Source organism: Vitis riparia, chromosome 17 (assembly GCF_004353265.1).
Source record: "Vitis riparia cultivar Riparia Gloire de Montpellier isolate 1030 chromosome 17, EGFV_Vit.rip_1.0, whole genome shotgun sequence".
Classification (NCBI taxonomy): Eukaryota; Viridiplantae; Streptophyta; class Magnoliopsida; order Vitales; family Vitaceae; genus Vitis; species Vitis riparia.
In genome coordinates this window covers 20,063,309-20,083,589 of record NC_048447.1, presented here as the reverse complement: position 1 = coordinate 20,083,589, position 20,281 = coordinate 20,063,309, and the positions used below count along the sequence as shown (strand labels likewise).

The 20,281-nt window shown below is 32.2% G+C and overlaps 3 protein-coding genes across 3 annotated transcripts; 1 reads left to right on the top strand and 2 right to left on the bottom strand.

Moving 5' to 3' along the window:
* Window positions 1-3,311: 3,311 nt before the first annotated feature.
* On the top strand, window positions 3,312-4,294 carry LOC117905153 (auxin-responsive protein SAUR36-like). Its single transcript, XM_034818069.1, has one exon. The coding sequence runs from the start codon at window positions 3,391-3,393 to the stop codon at window positions 3,931-3,933; it is 543 nt and encodes a 180-aa protein (XP_034673960.1). The 5' UTR covers window positions 3,312-3,390; the 3' UTR covers window positions 3,934-4,294.
* Window positions 4,295-8,335: 4,041 nt separating this feature from the next.
* LOC117903937 (omega-hydroxypalmitate O-feruloyl transferase-like) lies at window positions 8,336-10,323 on the bottom strand. The gene is made up of 3 exons (XM_034816449.1): window positions 10,231-10,323; window positions 9,653-10,133; window positions 8,336-9,556 (listed from the first exon to the last, which is right to left on the bottom strand). The coding sequence occupies exons 2-3, from the start codon at window positions 10,094-10,096 to the stop codon at window positions 8,699-8,701; spliced, it is 1,302 nt and encodes a 433-aa protein (XP_034672340.1). The 5' UTR covers window positions 10,097-10,133; window positions 10,231-10,323; the 3' UTR covers window positions 8,336-8,698.
* Window positions 10,324-13,036: 2,713 nt separating this feature from the next.
* Window positions 13,037-19,527, bottom strand: LOC117904767 (protein DEK). The gene is made up of 11 exons (XM_034817523.1): window positions 18,779-19,527; window positions 18,662-18,695; window positions 16,992-17,071; window positions 16,755-16,814; window positions 16,439-16,552; window positions 16,274-16,354; window positions 16,087-16,167; window positions 14,131-14,647; window positions 13,727-13,824; window positions 13,597-13,627; window positions 13,037-13,510 (listed from the first exon to the last, which is right to left on the bottom strand). The coding sequence occupies exons 1-11, from the start codon at window positions 19,217-19,219 to the stop codon at window positions 13,320-13,322; spliced, it is 1,728 nt and encodes a 575-aa protein (XP_034673414.1). The 5' UTR covers window positions 19,220-19,527; the 3' UTR covers window positions 13,037-13,319.
* Between the last annotated feature and the right edge of the window lie 754 nt (window positions 19,528-20,281).

Below are 20,281 nucleotides of genomic sequence, written 5' to 3'. Positions count from 1 at the left end.
TTGGGGACAAAATAGATGAACCAGTCAAGGTGATTGGCTAACCCGCTCAACCGATTAAGTCTTCCCGATTGATGAGCTATCATAGGATGCAAAAATCTTCTCTCTTTTCCAGTAGTTATGCATTCCCAGTCAAGAGTGAAATCTTTCCCAATTGAGGTCTAATGGTCACCTGTCATGCATTTAATGCCTAACAACTAGTCAACTAGTTAACTAGTCGATGTTACTTTTTGACATTTTTTATGACTGATGCTAGAAACTTATAAATCGAGAACTCCACTTAATTTATATGTAAAAGAACAACTACAATCAATTTCTTACTTACCATTTCTTCATTCAAAACTCTCATTTCTTTCATTTGGTACATTAACTCTTTACTTGCATACCATTTAGTGCACCTTGTCATTCATCTTAATTTTCTTGTGTAATTGAACTTTATTAAGCTAAATTGAGAGTTTCCTTAATTGTTGATTAAGTGAGGTTGTGTGAATAAAAAGGTTCAAGTTAATAAATATTTGAAGGATTGTGTAAGAGTTCAGTAGAGTCGGAATCCAAATGTAAAAACTTTGGAAGCTTGGTTGAAACTTCAAGAATAATGGAACTCTCACTCGATTAGAAGTTTGAGGAAAGTGGACATAGATAAGGAGTGTCAAAACATTATAAAATTGTGTTTATTCTTTCCAACTCAATCTTTTTACATTTGTTCCTTATTTTGCTTAAAATTGTTGTACTTGAATTTTTTTTTCAAAAACCCAATCCCTTCCCCTCTTCATTGTTTTTCTTAATGAGATTAGTCTTGTTTTCTCAATTTTCATTAAAAGCAATTTAACTAAAAACGTTGTAAAACTCACTCTAAAATTGTCTTTTCAAAAAAAAATAATAGTGTTTTTTTACGGTCTTTCTATTAAAAGTATTTTGGGAAAAATTATTCATCAAAGAAACACTTAAAAGCATTAATTTTCAATATTTTAAAAGTAATTTTAAATTTTTTTAAAAATATAATATTTTTTCTAGAAGTATTTATTACGTTAGAAATACATTTAAAAAACACTATAATATGTTTTTAATTCACTTTTTTACATTAAACGTATATTTTAACAAAAAGAATTCATTTTTTGTCATTTTAAAAAATAAGTTCTACATGAGATTTTAAGGAGTTGTAGTTGTAGAATTATTTGTACAAGAATCCCTATTTAAAAAATATTTTTAAGAATTATGGATGGTATATTGGTATCCGTGTGAAAAGCCCTTTTCAAATGAGCGGACTGACCAAGCTTTTTTTGGTCCTCTGCTGATCTGCAGCCAAGCTTATTGGCTAATCACCAAATTTGACTTTGATTAATATTTGTTAATTATGTATTTAGGTTTTATCATTAAGTCGTGATTAAAATAATAGAGAAAATGCATGTATGGTCAAAGGTGAAGCGCCATTAAAATACTTCGACATCCACCGTGTTGAGCTTCAGCCTGAGAGTTGAGACTAGGTCTTCCACGTGGGCTTCTGATGAATCAAACCCACACACACAGTGTGGTTTGATTTATTACGTAAGTCTTAAATAAATGCATTAAAAATATGTTTCATTAAATTATTATGTAAGAAAAAATTTAATAATTTTAAATTATGAAAAAATACGTAAGTCTTAATAATTTTTTTTAAAAACTCCATATTTATTGATTTAATTTGAAATATATATATTTTAATTCCTAAGTTAATCAATTATGTCACTTTGGGTGTAATTGTCATATTTAGAATGATTATTATTTTTATTTTTTTTATGATAGATTATATAATTTATATTAAATTATTTAACATGACAACAAGTATTTTTTATGTCATTTTTTTAAAGAAAAAAACTTTATACATTTGCCCTACACGAATCAAATCAAACCAAATCAAATTAAAGTGAAATCAAGATATTTCGAATCAATAAATAAATTTTAATTGATTTTAATTTAATTTTAATTTATTTTAATTTAATCAAAATTATTTAAAAATCAATCAAAATTAAACCATACTTGGCCATAGTTTTTCCTCTTTTAACTTTTTCTATTAATTTTTACATTTTTTTCTTTTCTTAAATCCAAACATAACAAAATAAGATACAATAATAGAAAGTTTTACTATTTCAAGAATAAAATATAATAAAAATTATTTTAAAACTTTATATATTTTTAAATTATTCATTTAAATAAACCTTATATAAAACCTTTTATCATATTTAAATTAAAGAAAACCCAAGAATAGTTACAAATTATTATAGTAAAAAAAATAATATTCATAATTCTATTATATTTATTAATAGAGGATATTTAAAAATTATTTTAGGATCTAAATATTTATTATTATCGATCATATTTATAAATAAATAAATAAAACAATTTATTAATTTATAGGTATTCTACTTGGTACTCTCATTTCATAAAAATAAAATTAAAAAATACAAAACTTTATTATATAATTTAAAGGAAGCCTTAAAAAATTATTACACAAACAAAGGTCCATACTCCCGACAAATGTATACCCAACATAGGGTTCATTTTTCAACTAATTCAACACATAAATTATAGCGTTCACACATTTTATCCAACTAGCTTAGTAGTTTTGATAATTAACTGGTGAGTTAATTGGAGAATGATTTAAAAACTTACATTATCCACCAAATAAATAATCTCTCTATTTCATTTGGAAAACAGATAATAATCTTAATTTGTTAATATTTTTGTCCTAAATTAGAGTTATGTTGGGTTATATGAAAGTACTAAAAAAATATTTAAAAAATTAATTTTTCATTAAGAAAAATAGGAAAGAATATGAAATATAATTAAAATTAATTTAAAATGTATAAATTTATAAATTATTTAATTTAATATAAAAGATAAAAAAAATAAGTAAAATAAGTTTGAAATTTCATAAATATATATATATATATATTATTTTTAAATCTTTTTTTTTTTTTTTTTTTTTTTTTTTGCCTCGAATTTACTCCAACCTCATCCCAATTTAGTTTCATATCCAAAGAATATGCTCTCTTTTTTTTGAGTTTTTCCTTTTTTGATTCACTATTCCATGCACCGCAGGAGTTGACCAATTCACTGCATTGCAATTTGCAATTTGCAACTTGCAAGTGGGCCTCCCTTGAGGTCTTGAGTCTTGACGTTATCTCGAAGTATACGAATTCAAACTAAAAGCATCTGGGATTGACCCATATAATAATAATAATAATTTAAGCACAGAAATGATACGGGTTATTTATGAGGCGCCCTATATATAGGGACTGCGGTTGCCTCTTTCTTTCAGAGATCAGCTTCTGTCTTCTCTTTCTCTAAAGCTTTGTTTTCAAGCTTTTCAGCGCTGATTAATTACCCATAAGGGCACAGAAGCTGTCAGAGTATATGTCCCTTCTTCTTGGAAGATCAGCTCTTTCTGAGTCTTTGATTGTAAGAATGGATTCTGTAAAGGGGAAAGGGAAGAAAACTGTGATGCTCAAGGCATGGGAGAGATGGCAATCCATATGTCCCAGAGCCAAGAAATCAATACTGATCATCCCAGTTAGCCCTTCAAAAACATCAGAAGTTGGTAAGCCTAAAAAAAAGTCCCCAATGCCTCCCAAAGGCTACTTCCCAGTCTATGTCGGAGACCAGAAACAACGGTTCGTGATCAAGACCCAGCTCGCCAACCACCCACTATTCAAGATGCTGCTAGAGGAAGCTGAATTGGAATATGGGTACAGTAATGGAGGCCCTGTGTTGCTTCCATGCGATGTTGATACCTTCTACGAAGTGTTGGCAGAAATGGAGAGTGGTGGGGCTCAAGAGAGTAGTCCCCGTGGCGGCACGTTTAGCTTTCTGAGCCCATCTCCTCGTCCGGGCTGCGGCGAAATGGCCGAGGGTTATGGCCACTACAGCTTGCTCAGTCCATCTGGGATGGTTAGGTGAATTGAGCATCGACTGATTCCACAAGATCTGATGAGCTTTCCTCAGTAACCCCACATGCCATTGCTTCGATGCCATGCAGCGCCTTCATACTCCCTATGGAAAAGTCAGTTGAGTCGAAAAGGTGAAAGCACGCAGGGACGAAGCTGGTGGGGATTTGCCGGCCGGTTGTGCTTTTCCCAAGGCTTATGGTTTCTATAGCCTTCTTGTTTGTGAATATCGATCTTTTGCGATTATGTGAGGAGTGTTGGCCTGCAACCTTTGTACTATGAAAGTTGTAGACATTCCCATGAAAGAAAAACTCTCCTTTCAAAATCCTCCCACCATTAAAACTAATTAATTCAAAGCTGAGACAAAAAGAGAGAAAAACATGTGTACACCATGGTGTTTTTTGGAAGTGGTAGTGCAAGTTTATCGATCTTGGATAGTTGCAGGTGTTTCAAATCTATGTTAGAAAAGCATTAACCATCTCTTCATAAAAATCAAGTGGTAGCAAATAAGGTAGGTCGAATCGTTTATGAAATTTGATATCATCATCACCATCAGAATAACACATCACAGGCTGAAAAACCAGCCTTGTTGTACTCCAAAATTTCCTCGCCTCTGGTTTTTCGATTGAAGTTAGACTATTTCATCTAAGAACAAGTTAGTTTATAGAACAGAGTAGTTAAATCTTTTAAAATCTTCTTAATCTTTACGGCATCTTCTAAAATACTTCCCAGGAGATGAGGCTATCGATCTCTCAATTTTCATATGTCAAACAAAGGAATAAATCAAACAGAAGATTCCACTGTCCTCCCTTTTTCAAATGATCATTTTCATGATCACCAAACACAAATTTTCACCCAAAGAGACTTTTAAAATCCATTTCTGTTCATGAAATCTTAAAGAATTTTAAGTTCGCATTCATTCAAGTCAACACTTCTCTTCGGTTTTTTTTTTTTTTTTTTGCCGAATAAGAACTGGCGGTGTCTTTTCTTGATTCTTCAGTTCTTCCTCACTTTCTTTTGGATAAGAAAGGCGTTAAGTCTTCGTTGTTTCTTGACTTTGAATATGAGAATTAGGGATCTTTGACCATTTTCTCCGTTTCTTTCTTTCTTTTTTGTGGGTTGAGTTGATTCTAGTTTAATTAATGCCTTAACCACAATGTGAAACAGCCGTTAGTTATTATTAACTGAACGTCTAGGACTTGGCGTCAAGACAAATAAATAATTGAGAAGTTAAAATATTCCAATTAGTCTCCATTAATTGGCTGGCATGGGGTTACGAGGGAAATTTGAAATTTGCATTAATTTACCTGAAATTTGTATTAATTTATCTGAAATTAATGATGGAGATTCCATGATATAAAGATTAATTTATATATTAAAATATAGTTTAAGTCAACTAATAAGCTTTTATTTAATTCTTATGTATAACTTTCTAATATGTAAATGTTAGTCTAATTATATATATATATATATATATATATATATATATATATATATATATATATATATATATATATGAGTGTGACACAAACTTTGAATTTGGGTACGTTCTAAAATATTAATAAAAGATTTAATCTTGGGTATATTGAATATTAATTAATTTTAAATTAAGATGATAAAAGTCCAACCTAAAAATTGGTATTAGATACAACCATCAATCATGGGAGTTGAAATTCTCACAAGATATAAGTTTTTCAATAATTTATTAATGGAATAACCTATTTTCTAATATTATTAAACCTTTTATTGTTTGTACCAAAAAAAAAAAAAAAAGTCACATGAGAGAAGGTGGTCACCCAAAAGGGAGTTTTGCTCAGATTTTCATTTTTGAGTTTCACTAACAAATTAATTAACATGTTTTATTGTCTTAAGTAGAAATTCAAAATTTTGTTTTTAAATATTTTAATAATAAAATTCATTTACATTATGTTTGGTTCCCATAAAATTTAAGGAAAAATATGAGAAAAAGAAAATAAAAAATAAAGTTAAAGTTATTAAATTATTTTTACAATTTCTAAGTAATTGTAATTTTTTATAAATAAAAAAATTTTACATGACAACCTGAGAAAATCATTTTTCTTAATTTTTTCATTTCTTTAGTACTTTATAGGATCTAAACATAACCTTAATAACTAAAATATGAAAAATAATTGAAATTATATATTTATCTATAATGCAAAGGTTTTTAGAGTGTTTTTGTATCTTTTTAATTATTCCTCACAAATTCTCCACAAAAAAAAACAAAAACACCTTAAAATAGCTTAATTTTATTCTAAAAAATTAGCATATTTTACAATAATTTTTCAAAAATAATATTAATATTAGAAAAATATTATTAATAAGCAATAACTACATATTCAAACATCACCTTCTAACCAAAGCTTTTTTTTTCACTCTTTCATATACTATACTAGATATTACACTTAAAAAAATGTTCAATATTAACTAATTTAATCCATAATTATGATATCAGATATTGGTTAGGAGGAAAAGTTTACGACATTAATAGCCTTCTTTTTTAACCATAAGACCTGTTTCAAAACCGTGAAAATCTAATAAACTCAAAACAAATTGTAATGCCCAAAACCCAATTTAGGGGTAAAATCATAATTTGAAAATTATTAATTAATTAAAGTAATTTAATAATTGTAAAAATGTTTTTTCGTATTTAAAACTCTTAAATATAAATTAGATATTTCATATCTTCTCTATTCAAAAAACCCTTTTACACATAGATCAGAAAGATCAAAGAGGATAGGGCAAAATATTTGGAGATGTAGGATTTGAAGATCAATTTTTCAGGTAAGATTTTTAATATATATATATATATATATATATACACACGTGTGTGTGTGTGTGTGTGTGAAAATTACATAAAATTTGTGAGTATGAAGGTTAAAAGTTTTGACTTTAGAGAGGGAAAAAAATGATGAAAGATACCTATGAAGGATTTGGCATGTTGAAAAAAAAATTGCATAGATATTTGTTAAGTTTCAGTAGGAGATTTAAATAATACTAATAATAGTTTAATGCAAATAAATATTCTTAAAAGATTTAATTTAGATAAGTTAGAAAAAGAAGAAATAAATTATTGTTTAGGAAGTTGAAAATAATATTGGATGATAATAATATTAATATGATAAATTAATTAGGATCCTTAATACTAAAAAAATATTTTAAAGATTGTCAAATTTATATATTTAGATAAATAATCAATAATCAATACTGTGTATAATATTATGTTGGGTGATGAGTAAATTTGTCAAGCTAAATACTTCAAGTTTTTTAGTGCTTCTTCGAGGTAAGGGAAATTAATGCAGATTTTTATAAAAAAAAATAATTTTCTTTTTATATTGTACTTTGAAATGTGTAAAAATATTATTTTTATCTTTTCGCATGGATCAAATATGTGTTTTGCATGGAAAGCATTTTTGAGAATTTTCTTTGTTTAGTTATGAAAAGTGAAAAATTAAGGAGATATGATATTTTGTTTTGTAAGTTTGAATTAATGAAATAAAGTGTTCAACTTTGGATTATATGACCCTAGTCAATGAGTTATAATTGTTGATATTTTCGGCCCTAATCAACGGGTTATAATAGTTGATATTATATGGCCCTAAATAGATTATAATAGTTGACCTTATGACTCTAGTCAACGGGTTATAATTATTGACATTTGATTTTATTCACTTTAAATGGAACAAATTTGAAACTAGTTACTCAATTATGAAGTCCCACCTAATTGAACACCATTTGTCATGCAATAACCAAAGTAAAGATATTTTGAATGTATTTGATTTGGTTTTGATGAGAAATTGTTTTGAAATGGATACGATAAAGTTTTGTTGAAAAGTTTGAATGTATTAATCTTTTGAACTCAAAAGTTTTTATGAAAATAAGTATATGTTATATCTCTAATTTGCAAGCATGATTGAAAATGTTTTATTCATAAAACTACATTGATGTTCCTTATTGAGTTTTAAACTCATGCCCTTTCGTTAATAATTTTTCAAGTACTCTCAGTTCAGGTGAGGAGTGATGACTAGGCTGGGGAATTTTTCTTTGTTAAGATTTTGGTTCAAACTTTATTTTGAACATTGTTTAAATGTTAAATTTTAATTCATGTTTAAATTATTTGAATTTGGAGTTATTTGGACAATAACACTTTGGTTTATACATTAATTTTTTTTAAAGTTGATACTTGGAAATTTCATATGAATTTTGTCCTACTACTCTGAACATGAATTTGGTAATTGATAATTTCCAATTACAAAACGAATGTTTGTGTTTGTTTTCATTTTGAGTCTTTAGGTTTGAGGTGTGAAATGATCGTCATGCTCTTAGAGTGGGTTTTGGGGCGTAACACAAATACTATCTATGGATGAGGAAGCGGGTCATTACAATGACAATAAGTATGAATTCCAATTCCCAATCAAAATAATAGGATACATTTAAACTCTGAAATCACATGATATTATTATCAGCAAATACAGAACAAACTTCTCAATTGAATAATAAACAACATCAAAGAGAAAAAAAATTTGATAGGACAGACACTGGAACCTCCACATAAATTCAAAGAAAATGAGCACAGAGAAGAAACAGGGGACACAATTGCACTTCTACAGCCTTTGATTCAGAGTCACCATCCTCTCCTTTTGAATTGATTTATATTCATTAGGATTTGGCGGGCATGTAGTCCATCAGGGTTTCAGTTGTTTGAAGAATAAAAAAACCAGAAAGAACCTCCATGAAAACCAGCACCAGACCACTGGTTTCTAGAACTGCATCAGTTCTTCAAACACCTTCATAGCTGAAGCTGGCAAACCCAGAAGCACATTTATGCTTTTCCTTTCTTTTCCATGAGATAAGAACAGAATCACTTCCTTCTCCGGCAAGGCCACCGGCCCTGACAAAATGGGCTCCCCCCATCCGAAGTCTGTGGTATGGAAAGACAGCCTAGACCAAGTAGTAACGAGGAGTGTCGCAGCAAGAGAAGGCCTGGCTCTTGTGATCTCGAAATAGTCTACGGCTGACCTCATGAAGCTGTCTGTCACCATCTTAACTGCCTCCTGAACCAGCCCTACTGCAAATGAAAGTGGGTTCTCCAGCAGCTCACCTGCGCTGCAGAGAGAATTTGTCAACACAATCCCATTCCCACAGTAGCCTGTCGGTATTGGTGGCTGGAATCTGGACCGTCCGTCGACAGCAAAGAGGAGCTTCGTCTGTTGATCGGGCTTCATGCCCAAGGCCTTGCTGCGAGCCCTCCAGACAAAGGCGGAGAGGGCTTCAAATGTAGTGCACTTGGGGAGAACCCCGTCTTCCATGGCTATAATCTTGAGTTGATCAAGCTTTTCAGGGTCGAAACAGAAGGATCTGTAGAGCATTTCCTCCTCATAAAGCTTCATGGTGTTTGATACATCCTCAATCTCAGCGAATTCATGATGGGGGAACTCTATCTTGGGTGGGTTTCTAGCTCTGAGTATGCTCCTGTCCAGGAATGGAGGCACCTTCAGGGGCAAGCCTCTGGCAGTTTCCCCCCATGAGTTCACAAATTCCATGGCACCAAGCCCATCAAATATACAGTGATTCATACATAGCCCAAGAACAAATCCTCCACACTTGAACTTAGTCACCTGAAAACATAAAATTATCAGCCTTAAACTGTCTCAGAATCAATAGAATAAATCATCAAGAACATTAGTTCATATTTTGAGTTCAGAGCTACAAACCTGAGCAACAAGAGGAGGTGTCTCCAGTATGTTCCTAGCACCAGGAATATCATAAACAAGCTTCCCAAGAGTCACGGGGTCGGGTTTTGTTATGTCGCCGATCTCTTCTACAGCACAATTAGCTTCAGCCTCGACGAAAACAGCACCTTCCCCGGTACAATCCACAATCAGTTTACCCTCTGAGCTGATCGTTAGCCTCCCAGCAAGGGGGTAGTAGTGAACAAGAACCTTTGATAAGGCATCCTTGATGATTTCTGCAGCTCTCTCATTGCCTTTGGCATCAGATTTAAAGCAGTAAATAGTTCGAACAATCACTGCAATGTTCTGGTCGAGGTTGGAGAGGAAGTAGAGACCCTTCTCTGTGTCCTCTGCCGGAGGAACCAAGGTTGGTTCCTCTTGCTTAACACTAAGTTCAAACACACCATTGCTGCTAGCCTTTGCCATTAGAATGCAGTCTCCAAGATCAGAGAACAAAAAAAACCTAAGGAAAAAAAAAAAAAAAAAAAAAAGGTCAACAAAGATGAGCTAAAAAACAGATTTTTAGAAGCAGAATTCTGAGAATTCTGTAAGAAACATACCTGCAGAGTGGGAAGATTGAATCAGAGACAAATGGGGTTCTTACTGAAATGAGGTGGGTTGCATATTTCTTTGGGAAGGAAGCAGAGGGGATATATATAGAAAGAGCAAGGCAACATTGTTTGAGAATTTTCTGCTTTGATTATTGAAATGTACAGGCAAAACGGACAGGTGGGGGTACCTGACTGGAGACGTTCATACGCAAAGGGGTTTCAGTGGAGGAGGGCCTACAGTAAGAGAAAAAAATGTTGTTTTCTTTCTTCTTTTTTGAGTCTGATTTTAGGCATGGTCTTCAGCAGACTCTGCTAATGTCAGATGGATGGGAGTAGGCTACTGGCCGAAAACCAACACATGACCAGTCAATAAGTCTGGCGTGGGAGAGAAGAGAGACTGTGGGGTTTGGTTGGTGGGGTTGGCCTCCAAAATTTGGTTTATTCTCCACATTTAAAAACCAAATATCCTTCTTTCTCTATTATTTTTCCAAAAAATAAATTGGCATCTTTAGGAGCTTAAATGAAAATCTAAAAGTTTATATAACCTATCTAATCCAATTAAAACTAAATAAATCACTTAAATTGCCAAAACCTTATAAAGCTAGATTCGATTTAGAAATAATAGAAATTAATTTAGTCGATTCAACTTTTAGTTTTCTTGCCTATTTATCAGTAAAAATGATTAAAAATCGAATCAAATCAATATTATAAGACACATTTTTTTATGATTTACTATTATTTATTATGTATCGTCAGTTAGACCTAAATAGGTTTTAAATTATTTTTAGAACGTATTTAAGTTTAATGTATAAATTAGTTTTCATCTAATCAAATTAAATCGATATTAAATAAGTTTGATTTAGAGCGTTTTTATTTAGAAGTTTAATTTTTCTTCCAAAAACCAACTATACTTGATATACCTGCTTAAATTATTACATTTTTAAAATATATATTGAAAAATTAATTTTTAAATGGAAGTTGACGTTGGAAAAAAACAAATTTAAGTCGAAAAGATTGAAGCTATCTTTTAATTATTGTAGATTTTAAATTATTTTTCTAACAACCATTTCTAATAAATATTTAAAAAAAACTGACAATCAAGAGAGGGTGAAGTAAATTACTATTTTTTGGGGGGGGTGGGGGGACACTGCAAAAGACAGAAGGGAAAGAAAAGGATTAAGACAGAAAACGGTTGAAACTTGCAATCAACCAGAGGTGGGAAAAGCAAAGGAGGGTTTAAGATTTCTTCCATTAGTTAAACAAGAAATACTAACAATGATTTTTCACCAACCGTTCTTACTTTTTAAGAAGTCTAACACAAAATTCAAAATCCAGATAGACTCACGAGTGGGCATTGGGCAATGATTATAGCCACGTTGATTTATTCTTTTTTATTTTTATTCTTGTAAAAATAAAAAGATTTTTTATTTTATTTTGTTTTAAGGGGAAAATTACAAAAAAAAAAAAAAAAAAAAAAAAACCTAATGACTAATTCCAACCAAAATATAAATGTACGTTTAAGAACAAATTTTTAAGTTTTAATTTTAAAATACAATTGATGAATTTTTTATAATAAATTTTTTTTTTAGAATTTACTTTAAAGTCTAAAGTGAGGATGGTTTTTAAAACAAATTTGTTTTATTTATTTATTTTAATAATATTTTGACTAATGATTAAAAATATAAAGGATATTTCAAATCTCTTTTTTCGCTCTTCGTCGTACCTCAACCAAACAATCCTAATTGAGTCATTTACATCAAGTACGCGTGTTAAGAAGGGTGGGTATGAATGTATGATGAATTAGAAGTTTCTTCCTAAATCTCTTTTCTTAATTCCTATGAAAAAGGACGTGGTTTTTCCTGCATATCAAGAATTGAGATGAACACATCTGGCATTGGGCATGTTTGTTTGCCTTTCCTTGGGGAAAAGTAAGCCTTAGCAACTGTGTTTGAAAACAACTTTTCTCTCCAAAAAATACACATTTAATAATAATAAAAAACAATTTTTATTTTTGAAAATAGTTTATTTGAAGTAAATTACACAACCAAGCTTATTTTTTTATTCTTCCAAAAAAAATAAGAAAACGTGTTTAAAAAGCCACATTTGATAATGAAAAAATAAAAAAACTATTTTCTATTCTTTAAAATTTTAAAAAAAAAAATCTTAAAACCATTTATATACAAATTATTTTAGAAAATAACTACATAAAAATATAAATAATCATTAAAAACAAAATACTACATATAAAAATTATTTTAAAATATAAAAAACATTTCAAATTCTCAAAAATACATTTCCACTAGTTTTTAAAAATTATTCTCAAAAACTATTGTTTTAAAATTATTTTTAAAAATAATTATCTAAAAGAGGTTGATTGCCATTCTAAAAAACCATATTTTAAAACTCAAAAAACAGGTGAGATGAACACATCTGGCACTGGACATGTTTCTTTCTTACGAAAGGAGTATCAAAGCTGGCACATCATTTGGTTGACTGGGTATATTTTTATATTACACCCCATGTGGTAATGGGAAGCATATCTTCACTAGGACTAATCTTTTCAGCTCGAAAAATTCAAGTACATAAAATCAGCAAACCAACATATCTACTCCCACCTAATCCAGATCTGAACATAAACACCAAATCCAAACTGATTTTCTAAATTCGGCAGAACAAATTGCAAAATCCATTTTTTCGAAAAAGCTTTTAAAATCCAAGCAACATTTTCAACTTCCTGATTCAAAAAAGATATCCTGGGCAGCTGGAAACTCATAAAGTCAACGAGGAAAGGCAAAAGGAGTCGACTATGAGTAGATTGGCAAGGAAACAAGAAATAAAATATTAAAATATATAACCAACAAATGAGAATTAAGGTCAGCTTTGAGGGTGAAGTACTAGCAAGAAGATGTATATGGTACAAATAAATCCTTGCTGGGAGGTTTTGTCCCTGAAAGGTAAAGATATCCAAATTGCAACTCTACTCTACGGTCTATGGGAACTGCTGCTGAAACCTCTGTACATAGGAGATCTACCAGAGTGAGTCCACTACATACCTTTAAGTATATTGTTATGATGTTTCTCCAACCCAGCTGAATGAGCTAAGCCTCATCATCCCCATCTCCATCCCCGTCTCCTTCCCCATCCTTGTCATCTGCATCATTTCCAGCTTCAGCATTTTCCTCGGCTTCCTCCTCTTCATCTTCATCATCACTCATGCTGTTTATTACATCTGTAATTATAGCCTTCACCTCTGTCTTTCTATGCATTAGATCCAAGTCAAAGTGGGTACCTAAAACAGCCACATTCGACAAGAGGTCGAGTTAAATTAAAATTACCACAAATTTTTAGCATGATAAATCGAAAACCGAGCCTTACCAAGTTGCCTGAGAATATCTGATAAAGTTGCCTGCATTGGGACAAAGAAGTGAAACTTTGAGAATGATAACTACTGGAAACCTGACCATTAGAAAACAGTGCAATGCCTGGATAAGAGGGCACTACTTACAGTATTAAAGTCTACTTGCTTCAGAATATCTACTACTACTGCATGCATTTCTTCTCTGCTGGGTTCTGGCTTTGCCTTCTTGCTAGTTTTGCCTTTTCCTGATTCCAACAGATTCAATATGATAATTAAGAATTAAGTGGTAATGAAACACACTTGAACAAATTATGGTAAGGTGCCTCTAAGCAAAATAAAATAGAGAAGGCGAAATACTGATAAGCCTCTAAACTTAAAAGAATATTCCATTTGACAACTACTTATATATCTTGAAAACCCAACATTGGCTTTTATAGTTACACGCATGGAGGATGCATCTAAGGTTGCTAACAGCAAAAGCATAGAACATGATGAATTCAAGCAAAAGTGTATGTATTAGAGTCCTCAAAACATAAACAGAAGGTCCATACCTAGATCCTTTGATGGAACCTTTTCTGTTGCCCTGGTTGATCGTTTTTTACTAGCAGTTTTTTCCTTGGCAGGATCACTTTGATCCTTCTGGCTTTCCTTTTCAGCCTTTCTCTTTTTAGCTGAAGATTCCTTGGATTTAGGAGCAACAGAAGTATCATCAGCATCAGTTTTTTTGGAAGTTGAACTAGAAGATTTCTTTGTCAATTTTGCAGGGCTTTTCACAGATCTTGAAGCAGAGGCCTTCTTGCCCCTGTGTTTAGCCCCTGAATCCTCCTTTACACTCTTTCTAGATGAAGCTTTTTTAGTTGTTTTCTGTTCCTTTTTCTCCTCTTCCTCTTCCTCAGATTTAGTCTCCTCTTGATCACTCTGTTCTTTCATAGCTGTATCATTGCCCTCCACTTCATCTGAATCATCTCTGCTCCCTGAAGCTTCAACTTCATCTTCTCCCTCCACTTCATCTCCCTCCACTTCAGATGAAGGCCTTTGCTTATCCCCAACTGAAGTTTGTTTTCGTTTCTAGGTTGAGAAAAGAATCAGCAAAAAATGAGTCAAATAAAGACAAACTACAAAACTTGTTATGAGTAATGACCATCAACTAAGATATCATCTCCTTGTTTCCGAAGGATAGAAATTGGACCCAATTACAAAAGTGTCTGTATGTGAGTATGGGAGTTATGAAACCAAAAAAGAGAGATAAATACCACACCATGAATGCAAAAAAATTTCAGGAGGCCATGTTTATTATAAATCTTGGCACAACCCTGTTTCTTAATGGCCAATGGCAAATAATTTTATTTGGATAAAATACAAGATTGATAAACGGATGGTAACAAAAAAGAGCAAGTAGATGACTAACATAGAATATAAGTCGATATTATGATACATGGAGCATAGTACTAATCACGTTTACTATAATGCTTGAAGAATCACTTGTTTTTTTCTTCACACTTGTTGCATATAGCAACCTTTTGGAATTTAATAAATGACCCTATTATTATACAAATGTGATTTTAAGACTTGCACCAACTTATTTGTTAAAAAGCTATGAGAAAAACAACAAATTGGTTCAATTTCCATTGTAAGACTAAATATCATCTAAGCATACTTCTTTATTTGCATTTCAATACTCTAGATTCTCCTATTTATTGGGGCAGTAAACATTCTTACTGTGAGATGTGGAAGGAGCTCAATACAGAGTTTAGCACCCAACACGGATACAATATACTTAGAACAGCAACTATAGAAGAAAGCTAAAATAAAACATGTGTGTCAGTGCATGGAAAAGCATTTGACATGTAGGAAATATAAAAACAAAATGCTAGGAAAAAAAAAGTACAAAGGAAATTTCAAACATTGATAGACCAGACAATCCATATAAAATCATGTTTTCAGATTAGATCTTGTTTGTTGGCTGTAATCCTTTCTAGAAAAGCTCTGGTTTAAGTCAAGTAGCGTGAGACAAGAATAACCAATGAGTTGTAAGATATGTCAAACATTTCTCTATTGGGATCAGTCAGAAGTATGAAAGCATGAAAGTTAAGAGTGTGTTGAAATGAGATAAGATTCAACTGTTTAGTGATTGAAGGACTGCACCTAATAATGCTAGTCACACCCTATGAGTTTTGTTAGTAAGGGTAACCAGTAAACTTTTTATAGGCCTTTATTTAGTAGGCATGAGAATGCAGTACAATGAATTGGACTTAAAACAAATGCGTACTTACATAAGTCCAAATGAGTAAACATTTAAATGGATATAACATAGGAATGGATACAATGCATATCATACAAGCAATATGTAATATCTTGCCCTTAAACCTTCACTAAATACCAATTTACTTGGAAGCAAAGATCAGTGCATGATCCAAGTATCATTTCCAGTAGAAAACCCCTCCTCTGCACCAAAGTTTGACCAATCTAAAAAGTTTTATATATGGATAATGCCTAAAAATACAAACCTTGGCTGGCTTTTCCATAGACGTCTCTCCAGGACTGGTGCTTTTGCTTGGTGTTACCTTCCTCTTGCGAATTTTTCCCTTCTGAGATTAAGATGGACAACAAATTTCACTAACCTCTATTTTAAAAACCTACGCAACTTAAATTATAAAATATATACCCAAAAAGAAAAGGCAAAAGTAAGAAAACCTGTTCCTTATCAGCAAGCAAAACATCAGTTGTAGTATGTGGGGATTCCAAAAATTCCAGTAACTTTGCAGAGAGTTCTTCCTGAAAGCATAGCTCAGCTTGATAAAATGATCAATAGTTTTAGTAACTGAAAAAACAATAGAAAATATTATTTTATTTAATTACCTTTCTAACAATGGCTTTGTTTATTGGAATATTCAGCACATCACAGAAATCCACTAATTTTTCTTTAATGCATTTGTCAAGTTTCTCCTTTACTTTTGCCTTCTGCTTTTCCTCCTGAGAATCATAAAAACCAACTAATTACTTGAAGTTTGAAGCTACAAACAACCAGCATTTTGTGAGACTGTATACTTGACCGAACATGAACCCACCATGTGTACATGTGCACAGATGCTTATGGATGGAAAATTATGAGTGTTGTGCATGCAAAAACTGGAAGTGATGAAAAGGTAAAAACAAAGCACATAAAATAAAATACCTCATTCTCAACCCATACATAGCCAGAAAATTGGCCTATATTCCTTTTCAAGGTATGTATCTGCAAAAGAAATACTGGAATTAACTCTTACATAGATTGCAAGTTTCATTCTTACAAGTGATCTGGTGTTCATCAAATAGAGACATAGTGTAAAAAGGTGTGAAAAACAAAGACTATCAAATCTAAATGAAGAAACCAAATTAGCTGGATTCTTAAAAACATAAAGGAAAAAATCACCTTGGCTTTCTTCCCAAAAAGAATTGTGTGAAGTATCTGCAAGTTTTCATCAGGTTTTTTCTTTGACAGCTTGAAAGCCACTGAAATGGTTCATAAGGTCAGAAAAAAAACAAAATTCAGTCTTCTGTGCCAGAATAAGCACAAATGTGTAACACCAGCAAGACACAAAACTCTGCAAAGCTACCACAAATGGAAAGTTTATTCTCTACATGTTCAGAATTCAGATCATTCTACTATATGCCAAAATCCATCCTTTCCACTCTCAACAAAAAAAAAAGTTACTCTGAATTTGGTTTCAGATTATTACCTTTTATTCTGGTCCAATACTTCTTAATTCTTACATTTTCATTTTGTTCAATTAAAAATCAAAGCAAGGATAAAAATGATGTACATAAACAATCTATTCATTTGACAGAATAGCTCAAGCATGCAACAATTATCTGAACGCCTCATAAAATCTCAATAAAATTCCAAGTGTGGCCTCCTAGACACAGAAAACAAAGAGAACTATAGGGTAAGTGATAACACAGGAGTTGGGATCAACTGATAATGGGGGCTAAAATTTTCTTAAGAATTTTTTTTTCATTTTTTTTGATAGGTAAGTACGTACCAACAACAAAATTTAAGGCAGGGAGGTAAAATTTTCCTTATGAATGCTGAAAATATGTGAAAACACATTCACACAAATTTTTTTTTTTATTTTCCGCTGTGTCTTAGATTACAATTGTGCAAGCAGAATGAGAATACTTCTGAAAAGGATCGATACCTGATTTAATCCATGACCTCAATTATGAAATACGAAGACATAGTCATGCACCAAATGATAATTACAAGGTGAAACATTACAATATTGCAGGGAACACTACCTACACTTTTATTTCAAATAACCACCAAAATGATTACATAACTTTATCAAGCAAGAACCAATGCTTCAAGACTGTAAATACATGCGGATTTTTAAACAAGAAACCTCAAATATTTGATCCTTCCAATGAGGCAACAAAGAATATTATACCTCCCATGATATGCTATTCATACAGTAAAGAAACACTTCTAGTTGACTAGGTTATAGCAGAAAAAAGTAGATCAACAATTCCAATTATCTAATTTATTGTTTAAAGGGAAAGAAAACAATACAAGACATTGGTAAGACAGATCAGTTTGAGCATGACCAGAAAACTCATAACCTAATACAATTACTGGTACTCTTACCTGCTGAATTAAATCTCACCTCTTTAGAATGTGCCAAAAGTAATTTCTATAATGAATCAATGAACATCAAAAACTTGAAAGCTCTAATCCTTGAAACACAACAAAATGGGCATCACAAAACTAATTGTTTCCCTGAACAGCCAATCATATAGGTCCTATAGAAAAGAAGTTATGGAATCAATTACATGAAAACTCCTTGTGGGTATAGATAGTTATCGCAGAACAATAATCAAAAAATATTGAAGTAGTCGTACAGACATATTTTCGTCTTATTCTTGTTTCCAATAGCTACTTGCATCTATTAAAGAAGAATGTGTTAATAAAACATCTTGTTTATGGAACCCAAAAAAATGACCATCAGAAAAGAAAAGAAAAAAGTCCATTAACAAGTTAGCCTAATAAATAATTAAGCACTATTGTGGAGATTACAAGAAAAATTATGCACAGGCAAAACGCACCATTAGGGATATCCTTAAGCTGTGTGCCAGTGCCCTGAAATGCAAATAATGCACAACTCAAATCAAAATATGAAATACGTTGAAAATGATGGAAAATGAACAGAGAATTGCACATGCCTTCTCAATTGACAATCCCTTGCTCGCGGAGGCTCGTCCCGGTAACGGTTCCGAGTACCGTTCAACCGTTTTCCTCTCCCTTGTAGGCCTCTCATTTGGCGTAACAGGTTCTTTACGACTCGAAGCCTTCGCTTTCTTGGCCGCCGATTCTTGCCCCGATTTCTTCCCCTCGCGCTGGCCTCTCTTTGAGCCCTGCTTCCTACTTCGTTTCCCCTTCTTGCTCTCAACCTTTTCCTCCTTACTCTCGTCTTCCTTCACATCACCTTCCTCTTCCTTTCCTTCGTTTTCCTCGTTCTCCCGAGAAACAGATTTCTCCGGAAAATCCTCGCCTTCCTTCTCCTTCTTCTCCTCCACCTCACTCTGCTCCCTCTCTTCTCTCACCTCTTCCTTGCCCCCCAGCCCATCCTCCACCTTCGTATCCGCTAGGGTTTCAGTCGCCATCCAAGCGAACAATCAAACTATCGGAAAAAAACCAAAAAAACACGCACACACAGACTATGGCTAAAACCCTAGGGTTCGAAGAACAAACCCTAGAGATCGCAGGGAGGGATGAAAAGGGCAGTGGCGCATGGACGCTTCGCGGTCGGCCCTGAAAACGGCGTCGTTTGGAGATGGACGTTACGGTTGGGAGTGTAGGAAAGTGAAGAAAGGTAAAACAAAAAGGGGGTTACACTAGAAGGAAGGTGTCTGAAGGGCGAATGTCTAAGAGAGAGACAGACAGAGAAAGAGAGAGAGTGGGGTACGTGGGCGCGTGAATCGGGTGTAGAATTTGAGGCAAATTTGTTAAGGGCGGGCTGAATTGGTGGGGTTCAAAATTTCATGCCAAAATAGTGAGCGGGCTGGCTCCGATTTTCTCCCCCTCCTCCTTCCCGGCTTTTTTAATTAAAATTTTTCTCAAAATTCTCTTCAAAGTTCACACCACCTATTGGTCAAACCCTTTTTCTTTCTTTCTATTTTTCTTTTGTTCCCTCATATTGCGTTGACTCTCTTTGTTAAATTGGACACCATATATGCTAAGATATAAACATTGGATATGATTTTTTCTATAGAGGATTTATATACACTTATTATATATATATATATATATAAATGATCAAAGTATTTGAAATTTATGAATTTTCGTTATTGGATTTTACAAAATAAATTTTAGGAGTGAGAAAATAAAATTTTGTGATGATTTTTTATGAAATTCTAATAAATTATCTTATAATGGGTATATTAAATTGTATTTTTTTAAATATTATAAATATGATATAACAGTATTCAAAGATAAAAGCATATATATTGATATTATATCGTATATATCATGAGATTAAATTTATATTATCGCATACGAGTATTTTGAATTCTTCGTTTTCATTTTTTTACATCGTGTTCAAGATATATATATATATACATATCACGTCTATTAAAAGGGATAAAAAATAGGGAAAACTGATCAAAAGGGACAAAAAACCCTCAATATTGTAAAACTAACCCCCCACTTTTAATAGCCTCCAAAAT

Excerpts from the sequence above, each read along its gene's own strand:
- LOC117904767 (XM_034817523.1), bottom strand. The coding sequence starts at position 19,219 with ATGGCGACTGAAACCCTAGCGGATACGAAGGTGGAGGATGGGCTGGGG. Across the intron at positions 16,553-16,754 it reads ATGTATGGGTTGAGAATGAG|GAGGAAAAGCAGAAGGCAAA; the intron begins GTATTTTATTTT and ends TATGATTCTCAG. Across the intron at positions 13,511-13,596 it reads AGATATTCTCAGGCAACTTG|GTACCCACTTTGACTTGGAT; the intron begins GTAAGGCTCGGT and ends TGGCTGTTTTAG.
- LOC117905153 (XM_034818069.1), top strand. The coding sequence starts at position 3,391 with ATGTCCCTTCTTCTTGGAAGATCAGCTCTTTCTGAGTCTTTGATTGTA.
- LOC117903937 (XM_034816449.1), bottom strand. The coding sequence starts at position 10,096 with ATGGCAAAGGCTAGCAGCAATGGTGTGTTTGAACTTAGTGTTAAGCAA. Across the intron at positions 9,557-9,652 it reads CACCTCCTCTTGTTGCTCAG|GTGACTAAGTTCAAGTGTGG; the intron begins GTTTGTAGCTCT and ends TTATGTTTTCAG.